At 40.2% G+C, this 14,426-nt stretch overlaps 1 protein-coding gene and 1 long non-coding RNA gene across 5 annotated transcripts; one reads left to right on the forward strand and one right to left on the reverse strand.

The window, feature by feature from the left end:
* Positions 1-3,555: 3,555 nt before the first annotated feature.
* LOC146257842 (fibroblast growth factor 12-like) lies at positions 3,556-13,663 on the reverse strand. Of its 4 annotated transcripts, none has more exons than XM_084674409.1 (6): positions 13,429-13,663; positions 13,110-13,245; positions 8,259-8,366; positions 7,834-7,937; positions 5,930-6,128; positions 3,556-5,624 (listed from the first exon to the last, which is right to left on the reverse strand). In XM_084674409.1, the coding sequence occupies exons 2-6, from the start codon at positions 13,132-13,134 to the stop codon at positions 5,494-5,496; spliced, it is 567 nt and encodes a 188-aa protein (XP_084530535.1). In that variant the 5' UTR covers positions 13,135-13,245; positions 13,429-13,663; the 3' UTR covers positions 3,556-5,493. The 4 variants fall into 4 exon arrangements, with proteins under 4 accessions (XP_084530535.1, XP_084530534.1, XP_084530532.1 ...); XM_084674408.1 differs by having other exon boundaries at positions 8,259-8,369; XM_084674406.1 differs by lacking the exons at positions 13,110-13,245; positions 13,429-13,663 and adding an exon at positions 10,061-10,338 and having other exon boundaries at positions 3,556-5,266; positions 5,474-5,624; positions 8,259-8,369.
* Positions 8,315-10,035, forward strand: LOC146257843 (uncharacterized). Its single transcript, XR_014729950.1, has 3 exons — positions 8,315-8,405; positions 8,629-8,702; positions 9,184-10,035. It is a non-coding gene; the product is annotated as an uncharacterized LOC146257843 (long non-coding RNA).
* Positions 13,664-14,426: the final 763 nt, after the last annotated feature.

A 14,426-nucleotide genomic window follows, 5' to 3' on the forward strand; every position in this document is an offset into this window, starting at 1 on the left:
ATTAATCTCGTCTTTGCTCCAGATAGACGTCAACAATCTATGCTCGCGCTTAACATATTACATTTGCCATCATGTCATGAACGTTTTTACGAAAAATCAAATCTGTTTTAAAATAACGGGAATAAACGATATTAACAACATGTCATGTATGTGTGACATTTGCTTAACTTGCTGCAACAGGGCAGGCAACTCAAGCCAGTTCTCCCTGTGCTCATTCAATATAAGTCTATGGCTCATTCAGCTCCATGTAAATCGGCTATCGGCCAATGTGAACTATTGTGCTCGTGCCCTGTTAGTATCCGCAAGCACATTTGCAGGCAACTTTTATTGACGTAGGCAAATAAATGGGGTGCTAGTTTACACATTTCGGATTGGTCTCAAACTTAGCAAAAATCGGGATAAATTATTCTATGAAAAAGCTAGTATGAGCCAGGTTCGAGAATCGAACAAAAATTATTGGGGGAGATAGTTTTGTAAATGTTGACTGGAGTTAATAGAATAAAAACGACCGGAAGAGTCGGAAACCTAACCGTAATGCAATACCACCTATATCCACCGGGGCCGTTGCTTCAAGCCGAGGGGCGAAGGGTGGGGGCTTGGGGCATTGCAGTTGCAGAATCTATGGGCAGAATGGGGTACAAGTCCGATAAGAATCAGACACATGATGCAAACTTAACGGAAATGTATTCTGTCACTGTATAGTATTCCTTTCACTTGTTTTTTAGGCTATAGGGCTAAATCGAGGGCTATTCTAGATGAAACTCATCACATATGTTGCTTTTTTTCTTCTGATATGAGTATGATTTACAACGCATTGTATCAGATGAAATAAACTGTTAACATGAACAGCTCCGTCTTTGTTCTCGCCAGGCAAAGAAAGCTTTATAGTTATTTTGGTAACCGAAATCTTCCATAATGCAGACTTACCATAGCTTACTGTCAACTTTATATTCAAACGAAATGCCACAAAATTCACACCGCCTTCAATTTCACATCAGTGTCGAAATGCGACCTGTGTTTTATATGCTCAACCTAGAAAACCAAACGTCTATTAATGGATATAACGTGATCTAACAAGACGTGTTAATAATGTAATAAATAAAAGCTTGAGAAGTGTGTCTAAAATATACTTTATTGAACATTTGCCTTTGAAAGGGGCATATTCATAGAACCATAGGCTACAAGACGTTTCCATCAGATGTAAGTGGGGGTGAAACAGTCACTGAGGACCTTCATTGTCCCACAAAAGCAGTCTGGCTTGATGACACGATCAAAAAAAGAATAATGGGTGTGTTTAACAAAGGCTTCTGAAAGCAAGACTAATATTATTTAAATATATATCATTTGTGGTTAACAGTTAAAGTATTTATCTTCGTCTTTGCTCCAGATAGACATGTCAACAATCTATGCTCGCGTTTAACATAATATATTTGCCATCATGTCATGAACGTTTTTACAAATAATCAAATCTGTTTGAAAATAACGGGAATAAACTATATTAACAACATTTCATGTAGGTCTATGTGTGACAACGATTTGCTAAACTTGCTACAACAAGGCAGGCAACTCAAGCCATTTCTCCCTTTGCTCATTCAATATAGGTATATGCCTCATTCAGCTCAATGTAAATCGGCTATCGGCCAATGTGAACATTTGTGCGCGTGCCCTGTTAGTATCCGCAGGCACATTTGCAGGCAATTTTTCTTGACATAAGCAAATAAATGGGCTGCTAGTTTACCCATTTCGGATTGGTTTCAATCTTAGCAAAAATCAGGAAAAATTATTCTATGAAAAAGCTTGTAGTATGAGCCAGGTTCGAGAATCGAACAAAAAATATTGGGGGAGATAGTTTTGTAAATGTTGACTGGAGTTAATAGAATAAAAACGACCGGAAGACACGGGAACCTAACCGTAAATACAATACATGCACCTACATCCACCGGGGCCGTTGCTTCAAGCCGAGGGGCGAAGGGTGGGGGCTTGTTCGAAAAGCCTCAATTTGCGCATCACTAATGTAAACTAGTTTAGCTTGCTAACGCAAGAGCATAGGTAGAAAGTGTGATAATTTAGCCTTATTGGCAATGGGGTGTGTTTCATTCAAATAAATAACCTGTGTCATGTAAATCTACAATTAACGATACATGTTTTTCCAGATCTTTGTCAGGGTATTTTTCAGCAAGATATTTAGAGCTAGCTAGAACTACAGAACACAGCAGCACGCTATCTTTATGCTGCCTACGACGGCGGTCAAACTAAAGTTCACAAACCATGAGTACGTACCTTGAGACTCACAAGACTATCTGCATCTAAATAACATAACATAATATTACATACCCTTTTTGACAACCTACGATAGTAACATATACCCAAGACAAATACTGAATCTAGCTAGCACCACAATTGAAGTAAAGCTAGCTCTAGCTAACTAGCTAACAGTGATCTGGTGAGAAGAATCCTATCATTGTAGCCTTTTGGTGCCACCTGGTGTTTCAAATGTGCAACTGCATCTCGAGTGTTTGTATCGTTGACTTTTTACAGTCATTGGTTTCCACAGTTATGTGAGCTCTAGAGCTAAATCAATGTATTTTGTCACACGTAAAGGGAAGTTTCCCTACGTTTTAAAATGTATTTTGAGACCTAATGTATTTATAGATAAAAATATATATATATGTGTATGTATATATATATATATATATATATATATATATATATATATATATATATATATATATATATATATATATATAGTTGTTCAGGCCGGTGTGGCAGGTTGATGACGTGGAGAGAGAGCGACGGGTGGATAAGTGTGAAGAAAGAAAATAAACGGAGATGGTTATGAGCCCCAGTTACCAGTTCTATGAGTTTTTGTCTAATGCTACGAGATATTCAGACCTTACACTTCGGATGCTACACTAGCACCGTAATGAATTTAAAACCAAGCACGAAGTCGCAAATCCTGGATACAACGTCTAAAGCAACATATATAATGCACTTACCTTCATAGTTGTTAGAACTGCAAGAGTTTTATCTATAAATACATTAGGTCTCAAAATACATCTCTGTTCCAGTCTTCATCTTCCAGTGAGGTAGACGAGGTTTAAACTGCCCTGTTATCAGGCTACCATAGGAGAATAAACCCGTTTTTTTGTTTCAGAAACATCCAGTCTCTTTACTTAAAACTTGTAAATACAGAGAAGTGTGTCTGTAGTCTTCAACAATGGACAAAGATCAGTGTTCAAGTATACCATTATAAATGCTAGTGGATAAGATGATCTTTTCTGAACAACTTGTTTCGTCATTCGCAGTAATTCTCTGAGATTCTTACGGTTTAACAGTGTTACCGTGGTATTGAACAGATGTTTGCAAATCTGTGTTAAATGATTACTTATGGGTGCAAGTAATATACACATGAATTTAAGGGATATACTCTGGACCTTGTGCCTCTAGATTTTACTCATATTGCATTGTTGTTAGTTATAAATCTCTGCGTGTCTGTCTGGTAGAAAAAATGACGTGTTCGTTTTACAGGGCAAATAAAACCACCGAGACGTATCAGTCTGTGTTTGTATTCCATTTATTCCATTATCTTCATTTCTCTTTTTCATCCTGCATATTTACTGATCATTGATCTGTTGGTCTAAGATGATTCATATGAAATGTTCCAATAAAGGTGAACATTTTTTGTGAACACAAAGTCCAGGTTTGCGAAATACTATTTATATAAGGAACCTTACATTTACCATCCAGTTAGAGAGGGTCTCTCTCCTAAACCAGGTAAATGCCCAACACACAGTTAGGCTGGGCTCTTTTCGCATTTACCAATTATTATGAATATTAACTCACAAAAATGCTGCCCATCTTCTTGATTAGTGCTGGTGTCGTTTCCACAATGGAAGACTTCTCTTGAGGCAGTATGGTGTCTTGTGATGTTCATTCAGCTACTTAGTAGAGTAGGTACCAATTAAAATTCAAATCACACATCACCTATCAACCAATCCTAGGTGGGAACGCACACCGCAGTAAAGACATCCTTAAAGACCACTTTACTCTAGCTGAAAGGTCTCAAACATATATTTTGTGAGTGAAATTAACTAAATCTCTATAATATATAATATGGACACTTAGAGACAATGTAATAAATGGCAGTGCATAATCCCAGCAGTGGATGAAAAGTCTACATGTGTTAGGGCAGTGTATACATTTTCCCAGCAGTGCAATTTATCACACAGAATTGCTGAGTCTCAAACAATTATAGATTGCATAAATGGTTGAGAAAGCAGTCTGTGATTCTAACAGAGCACTGCATGGTTTAAATAGAAATGAATGTAGCTCCAGGCTAATTTCTAAAGTTACTATACATGGATATTGAGATTTGGTGGCAGCATTAAGTATAATTACATTGAACTCCTGTTTGCCCAAACCCCTCAATGTCCATCATCATAGACTGACTTTCCACATTCATATCTCAAGGCTGAGTTCAATGTGATGATTCTGCTATCAAAAGTATAACAAACTCTAGAGTGAGAGCGGGACAAGCAGCCCAGCTTTTATCGCAAAGTTTTATCTACACTGTAGCGAGGTAAAACTTTGTGAACCATTAGACTCGTGCATTTGTCTCCAGTTGCCTTGACTACCCAGACTCTGAAACCACATTTGTCAGTCTCAGTAAAGGCCCTCAGCCCTGTACACCATCTCCACTATGTGGCATCTAGGTTCTCTAGGTTCATCTAGGTTCTCTAGGTTCATCTAGGTTCTCCAATCCAGAGGTTGTGACAATCAGAGGGCTGGATAGAATGGCTGCACTAGAGACAACCTAGATGTCATGGATGGAAGTCGACATTGTGTCTTTCAGCTGCTTGGACTGTGTGACCCCATCACCTGCACCCCCCCTTCTCACACCCACACCCCCCATCACCCCCACCCCCCCTCCCAAGGATAGCCTCATAACATTCACTTTGCTCTTAATTTCTGAAGTTACCTTACATGGATCTTGGGATTTGGTGGCAGCATTAAGTGTAGTTACATGGAACTTTCGTTAGCCCACTCCGATTGCACAGTCTGTAAAGACCCCCCCACCTTTTGTTTTTTTCTCAGCTTTTACAGATCCTCTCTCCAACTCGACAATGATACTGTCGAACCACGATCCCCAAAAAAAGTCTTCATAAATATCATTAGTATTATTACTTCTCATTTCAACAACACAAAAAGCATGTGAAAGTGCCATTTATAATATATATACTGTATATATAAAACAACTGGTGAAATTCTGACATGGGGGGGGGAGAAAAAAGTAAAGTTTGGCTTGAAACAGAATGAACTTCCTGGAGTCACTCAGCAGGCTTTTGCATAAAATCCATGTCCTGACTTAAAATATTTTCATATTTTTTAACTAAAATATTTCACAGGCAAGGATTTTTCTTGTTTCATTCTTGTGGTTGGTTTTGTTATTGAACACGGTGTAAGAATTGTTCACCTTCAGGGGTGTTCCACAGGCTATGAGCCGTCTTGCTCTGTGCAGTCCTGGCCCACCACTTTGCCGCCGTTCATAGTGGGACTTCCTGAGTCTCTGCGCGAGCGTTGCTTCTCCTCAATTTCATGCAGCGACGGTTCTTTGTACATGCAAACTGGGATATTTCGTGTCGCATGCAAGGGAGAGAGAAGAGAAAGAAGGAAAAGAGCAGATGAAAAGTTTGTTTAAAACTGAGTAACATCTGTGATGTCATGGCTGTCACTGCGCTTCAGTAAATGACCGGGTTTCCCAGATTCGTTAAGAAGCTCTTAATGCTAAGAGCTAGAGCTTCTTAGGAGCGTTTTTAGGAGCGTTCTAAGAGCGTTCTAGAACACTCCTAAGAACGCGCCTAAGAAGCTCTTAGCGTTAAGAGCTTCTTAAAGAATCTGGGAAACCCGGCCAATATCAGTTGGGCCTCACCTTCAATGGGTCTGGGTACAAAGTGTGAGCATGGTTTGGTCTTTTTCACCCGGTTCCCCTTCATCACAATACCATCCTTGTTGAGGCCCAAGAACCAGGCCCGGCCAGATTCGTGTTGCCGGAACAGCGTTGATGAATAGATGACGTAGTAATTCTCAAACACAGACTCCTTGAATTTACACTCTGCTGTAAACACTTCCTGTGGACAAAGAAACACGTTTGTGCTTAGACAAGTTAAAAAGCTGAAAAAGACTGTTCTTATGAAGCTAGTGTTGTCACACTCAAAACAGTACTCCATTTCTCCTACATAAGGACTCACACGTAATAATAATTGTACTCCTTCTAATAATGTATTGTATAATCATTAATAGTTATTCATTATTATTTGTATTCATAGTGCTCCCTTCTTTTATCTCAGAATGCTACAGGGTAATAAAATCAATCGAAAGCAATCAGTTTTAAATAAATAGCACTAATGATAAAGATAAGTTAGATCAAAACACATTAAAGGTACATGCATATAAAGAGACTAAAAGAGTTCCACAGTGGTCCCCCTTTGACACTGAGTTTATTCTGTCTGTGTGTAGGAGGAAACCGTGGCTTGACCTGAGTTGGTGGGAGGGGTGAGATTAGTGTTTTGAGGTAGGTGAGTGCCTTTTCATGGATGCATTTGATGGTTAGCAGAAGGGTTTTGAATTTAATCTAGTCAGTGGTGCTTCCGCAACTCATCGGAATCTTGACAATGCTGTTCTGACTGTCCAGTAGTTTTTTCTGGCTACAATCAGGGATCCTGGTGAGAAATGTTTTTCCATGAATAAAATCTGGAAGAGCTTCGACGTCAAAAGGAGGCTCGTAGTACAGCCGCCGTTCCTTCGCGTCGAAAGGAGCGAGTTGCGGTGGTTCCATTATCGGACTACAATGCCTCCTGGGAGCAGTACCCTGGAAGTTTTACGACCACGTTGGACTGGGAGGAGACCCGGCGAGACCCAGGACATGCTGAAGGGATTATATTTCATCTGACCTGGGAACGCCTCGGAATCCACCAGGAAGAGCTGGAAAGCGTTGCTAGTGAGAGGGACGTCTGGAATACCCTGCTTTGCCGGCTGGAACCGCAACCCGGCCCCAGAATTGAGATGAATTGAGAATCAGAATCCCCCCGCCCCTTCCAGGTTTTATACACAGCTAGCTAATGTAGCTAACAAGTTGACCTTGCTAAGTCAGCTAGCTAGGTAAGTACATGCTAGCTGACTGGCTGGCAGATGAAACCTTTATCAACATAAAGATTGATGTGATAGTACATCATTTGTCGAGACAGGGAAAACCTGAGAATTTTTTTTTAAGAGCCCTTGAATAGCCCAGCCACAGCCCCAACTTGAACATGGTTGAACGTCTCTGAATAAACTGAAATAGATGTTCAGAGTATCTGCTGAAATACAGGTGCACAATCATACACAGGAAGATTCAAGGCTATAGTCACTATCATTTACATTTACATTTACATTTTAGTCATTTAGCAGACGCTCTTATCCAGAGCGACACAGTATGTACAGGGACATTCCCCCTGAGGCAAGTAGGGTGAAGTGCCTTGCCCAAGGACACAACGTCATATTGGCACAGCCAGGAATCGATCTCACAATCTTCAGATTACTAGCCCGATTCCCTCACCGTTCAGCCACCTGACTATCAAAGGCTCTTCAATTAGTTTATTTCTTATTAACAAACACTCCCAAAGGGTTTAGCTTTATCGAGGTGGGGATTTGTTAATAGATTTGTACAAATACATTTTTCCATCAATACCCTCACATTTAGTAAGGCTGTAATATGGTAAAATGGGAAGGCTTCTGAATATTTTCCACACAGTAAATACACACATACTCACAATGTGTAAATAGAAATGCTCTTACTGAGGTGTAGAGGAAACCCTCTCCATTCATAGCCAGGTAGAGTCCAGCCTTCACCCCCTGTATGGCCACCACCCTCAAACCCACTGGGATGAGGTTAAACAGGGCTGGGGAGAGACAGGAAAAAAACAACAACAACAAATGATACTACAGAGAGTTGACAGGTTGAGGGTGGTGATTTGACCAACAGCAATCAGGAACAGAGTCAACGTAGTATTCGTTTGTCAGGCACTTTTATCGAAAGCAAAACACAAATACGGCATTTACAAGTACAGCAAAAGTGCATAGTTCTACAGAATTTTGGAGGTCAGAGTCAAGGAAAGGTCAGCGTTTGCTAGCCTCATCACATACCAGAGGAGACGTGTGTGGTGTGTGGTGTTGATGACTAAACACAGAATGTGGTGTGTTGTGTTGATGACTAAACCCACTGTAGTCGCTGTTCTCGTCTTTGTTCCCGTTGACGGTGCCGTTCGGCCTCATCTGCAGGTAGAACCCCTGCTCGCTGAACAGTCGAGTCACGATCCCCTTCAGCTGCTCTGCTACCAGGGTCAAGGGTCAGAGGTCAGAAGTCAGAGGTTAGGAGGTCAGCTCACCACGTCACATCACACATATTGACTCTGGTACACAACCTGTGTAAATTCAACTTGGCACTAATGCAGTTCAAAAGAGGTTATAAAACACATGATTAGACTAGGATCCATGTTAATGTGATGACTGATCTCACTTGACTAATATAGCTATCAACATGTCTATTTACTACGAGCTATCAACATGTATTAAGCCTCTCCACCCTGTCAGTGCCCTCCGGTCCAAGTCGGTCTGCCCCAGTGTAGCTCCGCCCCTTCCCCCGTCCGGATCACCGTGGAACCCAGGTTTGTGATTGGCTCCTGTTGTGTACTTAGTTTACTGATCACGTAATCCAAGTACACTGATCGCGCTCTGATACAATACTTAGTTGCATACTGTTTGCGGTTTACTGAAAACTAACAAATTAACCAGCACACAAAGCATTTCAATAATTTGTAACTTTTTGGAAAATTAGGAATTTTGTTTGTTTCTCAAGGCTAATCAGACCTTTATCCTGATGAAGAGATAATGCCATTACAATTGACTTGACATATTTACTGGTCATAAAAACATATCACAAAAGATGTCTTTAACACGATACTCCTCACAACCCCACCTAAAGACTCCCTCGACCTGCTCCACCTGATCTGTGGCACACTTTGCGGAGGTTACTCAAAATGCACCACAGGTGGCATGAAAAACATCAAACGACAGGACCACCGTGGCAGTGAAGAACACTGGTGACCCATGGCCGCATTTGTCTCACCATATTTCTAACTTTTATAGGATGATCACCAACATCCCTTCCATCAACACCGCTCCAAACTAGCCAAGCAAGAGTGAGTTCCAGGCTTACAATGGGAGTGTGAATTTACATGATTAATTAATTTCTTTCATCTTCAAAATGCGAATGTTTATAAGTAGTGTTACATATATTCCTTGTTTGACAGAATGCCTATTAGGAATCTATTGTGGAAAAAACATCACACTGTTGTGATTATGAAGATGGGTAATGATTATGGATTTCGATGATTTAAAATGACACTCTTAATCACCATTTTGGCATATGCTATATTGAAAACCAGATGCAAAGCTGTCGACTGATTATTATTGCCACTAAAACGTAGACGATAATAAGCCCAAAATGTAAAGATCTGGATTAGGGTCTGAATATGAGAGAAGACAATGAGTATACGCTTCTGTCAGAAAAACAAGAAAACCTGGTTATCTCCTGTGGCTCATTTATGGCCCTATGCCCAGTGCAGCTGGCCTTCAAGGCCAGAGCAGGCCTAGAAATGGGAGAGTTTTTAATGAAAAAAAGGCACCTACAATCTAAATACAAGGCACCAGCTGAGTAAGAATGCATAATGTATTTTGTGACCAACAATTAGTGTACCAATGGCAGAACCTCATAAAATAATAGGGAAAATATATAAGAGAAATGTCCGGAGAATAATTTCAGTCTGATCCCGAGAGATTGCTCACTTTCTATCAGGAATCTCTGTCACTCTGAATTCTAATAAAAACTTTTGCTTCAAACTTTGCTGATTTCCATTGCTGTTTCAAACTCTGAGAATTGGTTGAAGACGTAAAATATTTTTCACTGCAAATCTCTGGTATAGTTTTGACAACCCCAGAGAGGGGGGTGAGGGAGGGTACTCACCCAGCTCCACGCTGTCCTGCTGGGCTGTGCCTTCCTCCTTGTCAGCCTCCTCGCCCTGGCTGTCATGAGAGAGCCAGCGACGCAACATACTACAGTAACGAGTCATGTCTGAGTTACGACTATCGTGGACTGTATCACAGCAACAACCCCTGAATCTTAATATTTCTGAGCTGCCCTTGAACAACCCTGATCTCGGTTTCTGCTTGCACCTTTCTAAACTTAGCCAATCACTCAGCCCGAAAGATTCTGCAGAGGCTCCTGTTGGGGTCCCCCTTTATCCTGCCCATACAGGCGGTTAAAAGTTAACCTAACTCTGTAATAAGACACCAGCAGAACCCTTTTCACTGTTGCCAATTGGACAGCTGTACTTCCCCCACCCAGAGTGCAACAAACATAAATATAGCTGCAAGCAGCAATTAGGGGGCCAAGCAGTCCAGCGAGTCAAACAACACACAACAAAACGTGTATACATCGTCAGAACAGGGTTCTGAGTACATATACCAAGTTTGGTGTCAATGCATCAAAGAGTTGCTGAGATATGATCTCATTTTCTTGTTTGGGGGCTTTGCCGGAGATTTCGATTGGATGTAACTGATAAAAGGTTTTGAAAATCTAAAATACATCTGATACATTTTGCGAGGCATTGCTTAAAGATAATCAGTGCCAAATTCAGTGTCGTGAATATTGCGATGCTTTTTCCTAAAGTTCAATACAGTGGGAAAATCCAATATGACAGAAATTGAAGTCACATAATCCATAATGAACTTGGCTTGATCTAGAAAATCCAATGGTACCTCATTTGTGAAAATACAACGTAAAGCTCAAACGTCACGTGCTTAAACGCACCTCCAACTTTGACCCATTGGTGGCACTAAAGTGCTCATGGCACAAGAATTAAACTTGGTGAAAAGAATCAGGGGACTGTACCCAAGGAGTATACAAACTGTTACAACTTTACCATACGATTCTAGCAGCTGTCATAGACTCCAACAGGAGAAGAAGATCCACAAGAAGAAGAAAAGGTAGAAGAAGAAAAGGTAGAAGAAGAAAAGGTAGAAGAAGAAAAGGTAGAAACAAAATAATTGGCCTTGCAGCTTCTCTGCTTGGCCCCTAATAAAACATTATGCAAATGATGTGCATATTATATCCGTTAGCTGGGATTTGCAATGGAAAGTGATAGGGTCTATTTTAAGGGTGTAAATGACAGTCACTGCTTGGAAAATATTTATATTTAGAAGTAGAAAGTGCTGGTTAGTTAACTCTTCAAATATATATATATTTTTATCATGGGACCACTGATACATAATAATTTAATTATTCTTTGTTTTTGTCTTTTTTTAGTATCTAAATTAATGTCGATTTTTTCTGTGGTCTCAAACTTAATCTCAAATTGCGGTCATGTTTTAATAGTTTAGAGATTGCCCGTCACATTGTTTAACTGTTTACTGAATAATAATACAAATTATAATAATCATTTAAATATGTTCAGGTTGAATATTTCTGTTTTGTTGTTTTCAACAACAACAAAATCCTCACATGAAACCAATGTCATTTTACAATAATTGATCTCTCATGTCTCATCTTGTATTTTCTATTTGAATGTTTTATTGAACATGTGTTTGATTCTTGTATGCAAGTCTCCCTTGCAATCGTATACCCTGTTTAAAGTATGTTGTTTTGGCTTTTGATAGACATTAACTAGCCCATGACCCAGTAGTAACTTTATCAATATAGTATTTAACTTGAGATAGACCAATCTCCAGTTTCAGGTAGTTATTGTTTTGCGTAACAATTTTCATCAATTGTGGGACTGCAGTCATGTCATTCAAATTATGTTCTTATTACGAAATATCTTAACCAACCAATAAAGCAGTCCATCTTTACTTAGACAGCCACATTGCTTATTTTCTAAGAGGTTTGTTTTAAAGAGGAATTAAATGACTACATTTGGCCTGTTCAGATGTGCACAACTATTAAATATACATGTCAAAATGCTGATGTAATAGTGTTGTGTTGTTTACAACGGTAAGAGATGATCAGTAAAAATGTGGATGATTAATCCATATTCTAAATGGCATGATACAAGTGTAGGCTAACCATCCACAATCTCCTTGGTTACTTTCCTCCTATACTCTTTTAAGGGCCTTGCCTGGTGTCTGATGTATCCGGGTGGGAGATGAGTGGTAGTAAATGAGGGAAGGAAGGAGTTAAGAGCGTATTTTCGAACGACCCCGTAATCTGCTGGTGGATGGGTGCTAAACAAGCTCATACCCACATGTAGCAAATACTGTAAAAGATCTGGATACTGTGTCACCATAATGAGACAAAAGTTAAATAAAACACAAAGTAAAAGTCTAGTCCATCTCAATTTGAACAAAAACAGACCATCCCTGTAAATAATGCTTTCGCCTACTACGCCACCACAAAGCCTTCAATTCAATGGCATGGGGTGGATAGTGTATCTGAAGAGTGGGTTTAACCAAGAAGGTCTGTTATAATATTTTTATGTGTTTAAAATATGCATGAATCTAAGTTCATTAATTATATAACATTCTTGTTTTTTCTCTAGAAGACTTACACACACTAAGCTTTCACTAATAATGTTAGAAAACAATTGGTGAGAAAGCGAAGAATAAGTTAAAATATGATATACGAGCTATATGATTGATGTGCTTAAACAAGTGTGAACATCGCTGAGAGCCAGATCATTTGGCGAACAACGATTTATATTCAAAAGCCTTATGAGTCGTAGAATTTTTTTGCATCAGGAAGAATGTGTTCGCTGAAAAGCGGCGAGCAGGAAGCAGAACAGATGCTGATCGTTCGTAGCAGCAGCAAAACATAGACACGCTTAAAAACCACACCTTGCTACTCCACCGCAGCAATAAGGCCTATGTAAGCAAGAGGGTGCCCATCCTGTGGACGAGCTGCAAGTACCGCAGTCTAGTCACAGAGGCGCGCCACGCACTGCATCGCGCTAGACGATCCCCTAAACTCAAGTACTATCATTTCACAGCCACACGCAGTCTGTAAATGTAAAGTTCCTTACCGACTGTTTTATCTTTGCTCTCCATCTCCCGGTATGTAGAGGTTGGCGAGGGAGTGAAATTTAAGACAACGTTATGAGACACGTCTGGGACTAGTTGGGATGCTGCTCGATCTCCAAGCGGAATCCAGTTGCCTTCCTGCCGAGATATGACAACAAACGTTAACAGTGAATACAGCTACTTAAAATGTATTCACTGCCCTTGAATGAGAACCTATAACAGATTTTGGTGTTGGAGGGAAATATAGTGGCGTGCCACTATTTGTAAGGTTTCGGAAATTGTGCGGCGTGTCTGTATTCTTTGTGCAAGCTCATGCATTACCTGTGTCTGCGCGTTTTCTGTAATCGTCTCTCCTCGGTGCTGCAGCTCAAGCGCCTATCAGACAAAGTGACGTCAAGACTGCCTACGCGTGGTTAAGGGGAACTGTTAAAGAGAGGGTATGTCCCAACATGTTTCATTATTTCCTTCTCTACTGTGCTCGTCCACTACCACTCATTTGCTGCTCGGAAATATCTGAGAGCAAAGGATGGGAAAGAGTGGAACAAGACAGTCGAGGAGAACCTTTGGGACGCCGTAGCCTCCGCATCATTTGTTGCTATGACAACTGCTGATGACCTTAAGGCTCTGAACCCTCAGTATAATAAAATCAGCAAACTGTTCTATTTAAATTAATTACATAGCAAATGACAGATGATTGAAGTATAAAAAGGTCAAGAGGCCATACAATTTGAAGCTCTCAGTTGGGATGTTTAGGGTGAAAAGGCACTTTTTTCTGATTTATGATTGGTGGGCTTAACTTGTTGGTCAAATGTTATGAATTTTCAAGAATGCAAATGGGGTCTGAAATCCATCAAACAGTTTTTACCCTTAGGTAACTCCAAAACACAAACTTAGTTTCCAGCTCATGGGGTAGGAGACAAGTCAGTAATTAAATTCAGCTTCTCTGCAGGAGCCATTGACACACACACACACACACACACACACACACACACACACACACACACACACACACACACACACACACACACAGAGTAGGCTACCACAAAAGTCTGAGTTCACTGACAAGTAGGCTACTGTTTGTTTTCAACATTCAGCCAAAGCTTATACACACAGACAGCTTGTTCCTCTGTGTGTGTTGGTTGCTACTGCAGGTGCTTGGTTTATGAAAAAAAAGACACGTTGTGTTGTAGTTGTTAGTAATTGGTCTATTCTACATCAAACCACTAGGTGGTGCAGTTAGATAAGACAGGAAAAGGCAGAAGTGAAGTGTCAGGAGTTGATTGTTTGTATGTGTGATGGACCATGTGCCTTGTAGCTGT

Source organism: Hypomesus nipponensis, chromosome 15, assembly GCF_054491055.1.
Source record: "Hypomesus nipponensis isolate SF chromosome 15, ASM5449105v1, whole genome shotgun sequence".
Classification (NCBI taxonomy): domain Eukaryota; kingdom Metazoa; phylum Chordata; class Actinopteri; order Osmeriformes; family Osmeridae; genus Hypomesus; species Hypomesus nipponensis.